Source organism: Salvelinus sp. IW2-2015, linkage group LG31 (assembly GCF_002910315.2).
Source record: "Salvelinus sp. IW2-2015 linkage group LG31, ASM291031v2, whole genome shotgun sequence".
Lineage (NCBI taxonomy): Eukaryota > Metazoa > Chordata > Actinopteri > Salmoniformes > Salmonidae > Salvelinus > Salvelinus sp. IW2-2015.
Window position 1 is genome coordinate 5,253,011 of NC_036870.1, and position 9,344 is coordinate 5,262,354.

The window sequence follows — 9,344 nt, forward strand, 5'->3', positions numbered from 1 at the left end:
GAAAGCCAAGTGATAAAAAAAACTATTAAAAAGAGCTGACATAAAAAGTCTTAAAAAGAACTGTGAGGAGTGATGTTGAGTGGATGATACTGGAAAACAAAACCATCACAATAGTCAATAACCATACATCTTCTAAGAGAAATCTTAAGGATGCTGGATTGGAAGTTCACAGTTACCGTCTTGACTCCACAAGGTGAAGTATGCAATGAACCAAGTGAAAGAAAACACAACCATGATTATGGCACCGTCCTAAATGGCACCATATTCCCTTTATAGTGCATTACTTTTRACCAGGGTCCATGGGGCTTTGGTCAAAAGTAGTGCACTTTGTAGGTAAAAGGGTGCCATGATAGTGATAGTAACAACATCTGTATSGAAACAAAGATAGCTGGGAAGGGGAAGTTGTTACATTCAAAGCTTTGGCAATTAAGGCAAACAAAATAAGACATTAGCAATTCGAAAACTAAAGAGCTTAAGGAGAGATAAAACGAAAAACAAAATACTTAACTAATTCAATTGATTTAAACCATTTGATCTTATTTGGACAAATCTGCACAGACCAATACAAGATTAACAAACCTCAATGAGAATATCATCAACTATAGGATGTGCATGGAATTAGAAACCGTGTCAATGACAGTACCAGTGAAAAAATCTAAAACGGGATAAGTCTAAACAGACCAATACAAGATTAACAACTGTCAATGAAATTGTCTTCACATCATTCAAGCTATGGATGACCAAGGAAGTACAAAAAGTACTTGTTTTTTCACATGGTTTCCACAAAGGCATCAAACCATAAAAAATAACAACAAGAGCAAACCGACACATAGGTTAGTTGAGAAAACAAGAAAGAGTTGGGTAAGAGATAATAAAATGTTTAAAACAAAACATCTTACAAGATGCTACTGATAGTCATTCAGTCTGCTCCACCTAGGTTCCTTTTACTTGACCTTTTTGATAGAGCAAGGCTTTCTGCCCTGCCTCTTGGGAACAACCACTACTTTTTTCTTAATGGCTGCCGCTACCTTACCAGGGTTACTAGCCTTGCCACGACCATCACGTGGTTTTATTTCCTCTTCTTCGTCATCTTCTACTGAAGAAAAGACTTCATCCTCACTTCTCTCTGCATCTTCATTTTCCTCCTCTGAATCATAAGTTGTATAATCAACTTTCACAGACTTTCTCCTGCCTCTTTGCCTCTGGGCTTGGAAGGCAGCTTCATCTAACACATTTGCTTTACCGTTGGAGCAGCGGTAAAGCCTTACTATTGGAGAAACAGTGCACCCCTGTTTGGCTGAGGGTGCACTGTTGGACCTATCCTCCTCTGCTGCTCTCTTGGCTTTGAAGGAGCCTAAGGGGCGGCCGCTCTTTCGCGGAGAATCATCTTTAGCGGGGGGCTTTGAAACTTTAGAAGTTGGAGGTGGGTTCTTCCGTAAGTGGGCACCTCTACCTGTTATTGCCTTGCGTGGACGGCCTCTTACCCGTGGCTCGGGAGAGGTGGGTGTGGCGGGGGGATCCACGCGGGGATGGATGCGCGGCCTTCCGAGCGGCTTCCACACTCTAGGTCCCTTAGGTTGGCTTTTCAGTATCTTTCTCTCCTCTTCCTCCTCGGGTGACAGCAGGTTCTTCCTCGGCCTACCCATTTTTTTTTTTTTTTGAACTTTTTTGGGCCGGCCACGCTTCAAAGGTGCAGTTGTCTCTGCTGAAACAGCATTAGGGTCAATCACTTTACGTGGCCTGCCCATTGGCCGCTTGTCTAGCACCCTCAGTATCTTAAGTTTCTTGGAGCCTGATCCTTTGGGCCTACCCCTCTTAGGTGGTATGGGGCTGCCATTAGACAAGGCTTCACCTGACTCCTCTTCACTACCAGTACCAGTGGCATCCATCGCCTCTTCTTCCGACGCTGTTGCACCTTCTTCCGACGCCGTTGCCCCTTCTTCCGACGCCGTTGCCCCTTCTTCCGACGCCGTTGCCCCTTCTTCCGACGCCGTTGCCCCTTTTTCCAACATCGTTGCCCCTTCTTCTGACATCGTTGCTTCTTCTTTCATATGTTTTCTCGCAACCTGGCTCCTTCTTTCTTTCCTTCCAGCTCACTTCCTAGGAGGTCTTGTGAACTACTTAGGGCTTCCCACTGTAAAGGTCATATCGAGAAGGTTACAATACAAAACAAAATGTTATTCGTGCACCCCTTCATAAAACTGGCCTACGTGGGCACGAGAAAGTGTAGCTAGCATGTCTAGGCTGGACAATAGAACGAGTCAAAATTCCCAAAGATGAAACATGGCAAAAGAACATTAGCTAAGCTGGAACACTAGCATATGAATGGAATTGAACAATCGCAGAGCCTCTTCTGACCGGAGTGATGCTTATAATTCCATTTTTTGTATCCCTTTAATGTATCTCCAAAAAAGTATCCCTTTTTATTTTACCACTACAATCTGTCCTTAGGACGAAACTGAAAAATAACTGGTGTAGAAAGTAAACATCCGCACCTCGATGGTGCCAAGTGTGAGTATGTCTGCATAACGAGGAAGTAGGGGGAAAAAGTGCAACTTTTGACTATTTCTGGTCTAGTGATCGATGACAGCAGAGTACGCTGCCCAGCCTTACATAATTAGAAAGAGATTCTCATGATAAAAATTGTGTCAAATTTGAAAAACTCTAAATATGCACATTGCGAGATATTTGGCAAAATAGATAGACATGCCTATGTTTCCCTATAGGAGAMAATGGGACGACCTCAGAGTTCCATGAGTAATGTTTTGTTGTGGTTTACATTTTAACTACCAACAACGTGGGCAGGTCTCATTGCCAACAATAGCGAAGCAGGCGGCGTGACAGAACAATAGGCTGGGAATAGAACGGTCAGAAAGCGAGTTGGTGCCACCGTGCTCAATAGAACTAATAGACGGGAAAATGCCCTAAAATAAGGCCTGTGTTTTCGTGATTACTTCAAAACAAAGGCAAGCAGCTGGTTCATATTGTAATATTATGAAACCGGGCTCCATGGCGGATGCAATGAACTAGTTTTATCAGAAAAAGTATTGTTAAAAATGTAATGTGTCCAGCCTAACATGTCTTGTAATATGCATATTGTAAACACAGATTGTGTTTACTAATTGCAGTTTCTTCATTTTGTGATAGGTCACGTTGCAATTATGTATATGGAAAGGTGCACAATAAACAACATCTGATATGACAGTCTTCTTCTCCTCCATAAGTAAACTAAAGTTGATGCATTGAAGTGATGCTGAAATCTAACTAGCTAGTAACGTTATACTGATTCAGTGACTGTTTTGGTGACTAGTAGCTAGTTAGCTAACTTTACCAGATGTTCGAAGCAACATCACATTCATCTTCTACGACCACGGTGAACTAGCTACCTAAGTAAATTGATTTTAAAATAAGCTAGCAAACTACGTAGCATAGCCAGTTAGGTAGCTAGCTAATTATCTTTACAATGCTAGCATTAGCTCGAGCGCTTGCGACAGCCCTGGATCTCAAGCTAGCTAAACTAGTGTAATGAAAATAGCACAATCCTCACCTTGGTATAATCCTTGCTTAACTGGTGCTGTTCACACTTCTATCAGATATCGTTTGTCATGAAAGTCGCCAGATGTTTAATCGGTCTTTGTTGTATTTTTTTTTCGCTAGCTAGCGATTTGAATTTCAACCGGACGTTCTGGCGGGTGCGAGCTGATTTCCCTACTATTAAAGGGGAAGTCCCTACTACTAAAGGCAAGTGAAACAACGTTTTTCAGTTCCGTTCCCTGAAATAAATCATATGTTGTCTATGACCCCTGTTCTTTCACAAGACACTGATGACACTTGTGGAGAGTTCTTTACTTGAGCAATTGTTATTTAAAACAAATTTAAAAGCATAATAGCATCATATCTCAGATTGATTTCTTTGAAAGCCTGGGAAAACGCTTGGGCTTCTTCTGGATACTCTGGAGAAGAGATGATCTGAACATTCTACAACCCCAAAAGATGTATTACCGCCACCAACTGGACGACGTTGAAAAAAACAAGGTAAAAATAAAATCCATACATGATAGGGAAAACACCCCAAATAAAACAATAAAAACCACATTGACAAAACCAAAACCCCCAAACAACCACTTCTTCCATCCTTCAAATCCCCATATCTCCCTTCTTCTGACTAGCCTAGTTAAATAAAGGTTAAATAATGTATTCATTTTTAATTCTCAGGCKCTATGACCTGAGAGGCTTGACAATACTCCATGCAACTCCTCCGCCAAGAAGTCCAGGAAACATTCCGCCGCATCCACAATGATGTCTATTTTCCAGGACTTSCTCTCCACCTTGGCTATAAAGGCCACAAAGTCCACCTTCTTAACCTTTAACATATCTGGGTTCTGCTGTTGAACGGCAACCCCTGCAGCCTTCAGTGAAGACCTACCCACCATCATGGACTCTTCAGGTGCACCATTTGAAACCTCAACCCTTTTAACAGCCGCTGCATATGAAATGCCCTGACTTAGGTCACCTCATTCTCGTTGGGCATTCCAAATAGGTGGCTTATTGGTTACCACCACAATTGCAACATGCCATATTTTCATCACTTTTAAAACACATGATATGATCTTTTCCACAACTTGGACATATTTGATTCTCCCTTCTGCAAACACTTGAAACATGTCCAAAAGCTTTACAGTGATCACACTGCATTGGTCTCGGAACAAATGTTCTCTCTGTAGTTTATATATCCCAAATGCACTTGAGTAGGGAGAGATTCCAAAAATAACACTTTTTTCTTCGTACACCCCACAATTCATCCGACGAGTATCAATCACTCCAGGAATATTATTCATCTCTGCAACATCGATTTCCAATGAAACGCCAGATATTACCCTCGYGAGGGGTGCCCTGTTCCGAAGAGACACACAGGACACATCAAACTCGGGTGAGACGCAACACACATTCCTTCTAAAAACTCAGAAGAACAAAAAAATCGAAACAAGCTCGCCTCTAGTGATCCTCACAGCCTTCACGTTACCCAGCACTCTCTCYACCAGTTTGAATATATCAAATTAATTCTTCAAAATTGGCAATCCAATCAGCTGCTCCTAATTAACAAAACGTACTCCTACAAGATAAGAAGGGACATTCGCATCACTGCTTCTTTGCTCCGTTTTCTATTCTTTTGGATAACATTCCAATTCTCCTTGATTCCCCCGCCATTGTATTCACGCTCCACATCAGCGTCCACTTCCGCCAAGTTTTCTCCTCTTACCGATGATCTGTCCATTTTACATTTTACATTTTAGTCATTTAGCAGACGCTCTTATCCAGAGCGACTTACAGTAGAGTGCATACATTTTATTACATTTTTACATACTGAGACAAGGATATCCCTACCGGCCAAACCCTCCCTAACCCGGACGACGCTATGCCAATTGTGYGTCGCCCCACGGATCTCCCGGTTGCGGCCGGCTGCGACAGATGGAGAGTGAATGTTTTGTTACAGTGCCAACAGCAGCCAACCCTGCTAGATCTATTGGTCTTTGGATCATGAAAATGTATATCTCATCAATTAATTATTATTAGTTATTAATTGCTAGATGTACCTGTGTTCTTGAGACTGTTAGCTTGAAACTGCAAACTTTTAGATAATAACATTCATTTAAAAAAGATCAGTAAGAGTAGCAAACGGAGGAACAGAGACATAAACCTGTGGCGCTGGGGTGAATAGAAAACACCCTATATGCATTGCGCCAATAGGGTTAACCCACTTAGGAATTGTAATGTGGCTCATTAGYGAGGATCGCTACACTGCCCCCTCGGAATGGGAAGGCTTGTCCCGTGCTTTGACCACCTCAGTCCCCTCACACGTCCGGCCGTGCGTTTCGATGGCCTCATGTCCACCATCCCACTTCTGACACCAATGTAGCGAATGGAGGGAGTGTGTCGCGAATGGGTGTCACTGGCGTGAAAAGCAAGCCCCCTACGTTTCACACCAATAGAGTTAACCCACTTGGTGGGAATTGCAAGGTTGCTCATTAGGGAGGATCACTACAGTATAGCTGAGAACTTTTACAGCTTCTGTATAAAATAATATGGCATAGGTCTATAACTGTAGAAATAATKAAAATATACAGTATATCAGGCACTACTTTTGTTATTTTCGCACCACTTGATTTGCTACCCCTTTCTTTTCCCTACCTCTATATTTTGTTCTCGTCTCCATAGACAGGAAAAATATTTATGTATGGAGATTAAGGGAGATAAGAGGTATGTGGTAACATATGAGTGATGGAAGCAGCCTGAATAAAAAAATATATACAAATTGTATGTGTGTGCGCATGACCCTGTACGTGCCTCTGTGTGGGATTTGGAGAGAAACAGRGAGAGAGCTTGACAGACAATCCMAGAGAGTCTGTGTGTTGAACCCGCTGCCGCCTAATACCCCTACCTACTCCCTGCATGCTTTGCCATGGTTACGAGACAGGGCTCCCAATGCAGGCAGTTAATGTGTTTTTCAGCAGGGGTGAGCTGGGTACTAATGTGTCTCGGTCTGTCTCCTCAGAAAATGGCACAATCAATATCAACTGTCCCAGGATGCACCACCACTAGCAGAGGGCCAGGGAAACCACCAAGCTGCCTGCAAGGCTGAATAATGTAAGGTGACTAAAATGGTATGCTTTTTTAAAATGAAACAAAATACCTTGCTCTCCTTAAAGATTTTAGAATTAGTTTGTGAGTTAGAGAAAATAAGAGTAATTAGAGACTCATTTTAATTTATTCAATTCATTTTTGTACAATATAKTAGCACAATTTATTGCACAAGAGCTTTCTTTTTATGTCAGTTATTTTTGTTTTCAGTAAATKATTTTGATACGTACCGTCAGGTCCAAAATKATTGGCACACTTGATAAAGATGAGCAAAAAAAGTCTATAAAATAAATAATAAAAATACTGAGCTATTGTATGCTCAAAAACATTTGAAAATGATTTTSTTTTATTGTTCAGAGAAATACAATTTGTTTAACAAGTAATATATATATTTTTTAAAGATAGGGGTCAAAATTATTGTCATCCTTTTTTTCAATACCTCACCTTGTGAGGATAACGACACTTAGCCTTTTTCTARAATGTTTTATGAGATTGGAGACCACATCGGGAGGGATCTTAGACCATTCSTCCATTCAGAATCTTTCCAGATCCTTGATATCCTTTGTCTGCTCTTATGAACTGCCCTCTTCAATTCAAACCACAGATTTTCAATGGGGTTCAAGTCCGGACACTGAGATGACCATTGCAAAATATTGGTTTTGTGGTCAATKAACCATTTATTTGTAGATTATGATGAGTTCTTGGGGTTAGTGTCTTGCTGGAAGAGCCACTTGCAGCCAAGTTTCAGCCTCCTGGCAGAGGCAACCAGAGCTGCGTTCGAATACCCATACTAACATACGTATACTGCACACTTAATGAGTATATACTACATAGTTCATTTTAGTATGCTGTAAACGAACAGTATGCTTTCAGTTGAGTGTACTAGCTCTTCGCCTCTCTACCGGAAGTTGATGCTGTTGCTATGCAACCTCTTGCTAGCTAGTTAGCATAACAAATTACTAGTTAGACATTTTACAACTTTGGGTGTGTTCTTAAATTCAATCTGGAGTGCCAGAGTGCACTTGTAAATTCAGAGCATAGTCAGATTGTCTGTTTGTAAATTCAGAGCTTTCGCTCTCGGAGCGCACACTGGACACTCCAGCCTTTGAGCTTTCTGACCTTATGGCAGTCAAGCACCCAAGCTAACGTTGGCTAGCTTGCTAGCTACTTCCAGACACAAATGAGACCACTCTGACCATTTTACWCGCCCTAGCAGAGCTGGTTAGGCAGTTTTCCAGAGCGTTGGTGACTGTAACTGTGCTGCTGGCAACAATTTAATTATGCTCTTTTGCCGAAGTTTACTGACACCAGCCATATTCAATGGGGGTTGAGCGCTCATAAATTCATTACACTCAGAGGAGAGTGCTCTGAAATCAGAGTACTGTAGATAGCCAGAGCGAATTTACGRAAGCACCCGAATGTCCATTGAGAATGCACAACGACTATACCATTTAGCTAARCTAAGAATGACGGGAATAATCTTGTCAATAAACGTTGGGTAGAGTTGGGGAACTCGGCTGAGAGTCAGACTCTGCCGACGTCAGTATTACTTATGGCTAGGATGYGGGGATTGAGCTCGGGCCGATTGCGGTGTGAGTTATCTGGCCCAAATKTATTATTTGGGGCTCGGGCTGATTCCGGTGAGAGTTTACTGGCCCAAATGTATTTCTTGGGGCTCGGCAGATTGGGACTATTCTCTGGCAGATGATTACAAGGGCTGCTTTAAATAATTGACATTTCATTATTTATTTTTCCATGTTTTCTAATTGTTTCTGTGATCAAAAAATATAATTAACATTTAAATGAAATTCTTTAAGAGTCCTGTGTAGTATTTTAGTATTTTGATACTTTGTGCAAGGCAATTGATAAGCTTTAAAAACTTTGTGGATGGAGCCTCCCTGTAACGTCTGCTTCCAACTCACTCTCAAACACGTAGATCCCCTGAACACAGCTCACTTTCCAGTCCACTTTCCAGCTCACACTTTCAAGCACATAGATCCCCTGAACACAGCTCACTCTCCAGATCCCAATCACCTGAATTCTGATCACCTGTTCACACACCTGTATGTCATTATCACACATTATTTCGTTCAGTTTTTTGCATCCCCGTCATTGTGAGGTATTGTTTGTTTTKTGACACACTTCTATTCGGAGCTCTGTTTTTCCCGTAATTTAATCCTCCCGYGTATGATAGTTTCTGCCTGCCTCACTAACGACACCTATTCCCTGCCTGTACTTTAGCCTATCGGATTTTCCGTTATCAACCTATTGCCTGATCTCCCGGATGACGTTACAAGCCTTTTCCCTGCCTGTACTGTTGCCTTTTTGGACCCCCTGTGTATGACCTTCTGCCTGCTCCTGGACCCAGCTACCTGCCTCCTCATGTGGTCCTTTACCAATAAAYACCTGCTGCGCCCTGCGCTTGAAACCAGCTCTATGTCTCACTTTGTGTTCATTACACTCCCGAGTAGCGCAGCCGTCTAAGACACTGCATCGCAGTACAAACTGCGTTGCTACAGATGCTGTCTCGAGTCCCRTGCTTGCCACGACCGGGAKACCCATGAGGCGATGCACAATTGACGCAGCATCGTCCGAGTTAGGGGAGGTYCTTTACCCATCGCGATGGGACTACTTTGTATGTATAACAGTAATATTTAAAATGACTAAATTGGGTGATTTTGTATACATTTGTTTAAATTTGCATC

General features: G+C 42.0%; 1 protein-coding gene across 1 annotated transcript; it reads right to left on the reverse strand.

Moving 5' to 3' along the window:
- Positions 1-430: 430 nt before the first annotated feature.
- LOC111955874 (cylicin-2-like) lies at positions 431-3,688 on the reverse strand. Its single transcript, XM_023976226.3, has 2 exons — positions 3,548-3,688; positions 431-2,134 (listed from the first exon to the last, which is right to left on the reverse strand). The coding sequence occupies exon 2, from the start codon at positions 2,049-2,051 to the stop codon at positions 945-947; it is 1,107 nt and encodes a 368-aa protein (XP_023831994.1). The 5' UTR covers positions 2,052-2,134; positions 3,548-3,688; the 3' UTR covers positions 431-944.
- Positions 3,689-9,344: the final 5,656 nt, after the last annotated feature.

Bases quoted from the DNA above. Each gene is read 5' to 3' on its own strand.
- LOC111955874 (XM_023976226.3), bottom strand. From the start codon at position 2,051: ATGAAAGAAGAAGCAACGATGTCAGAAGAAGGGGCAACGATGTTGGAA.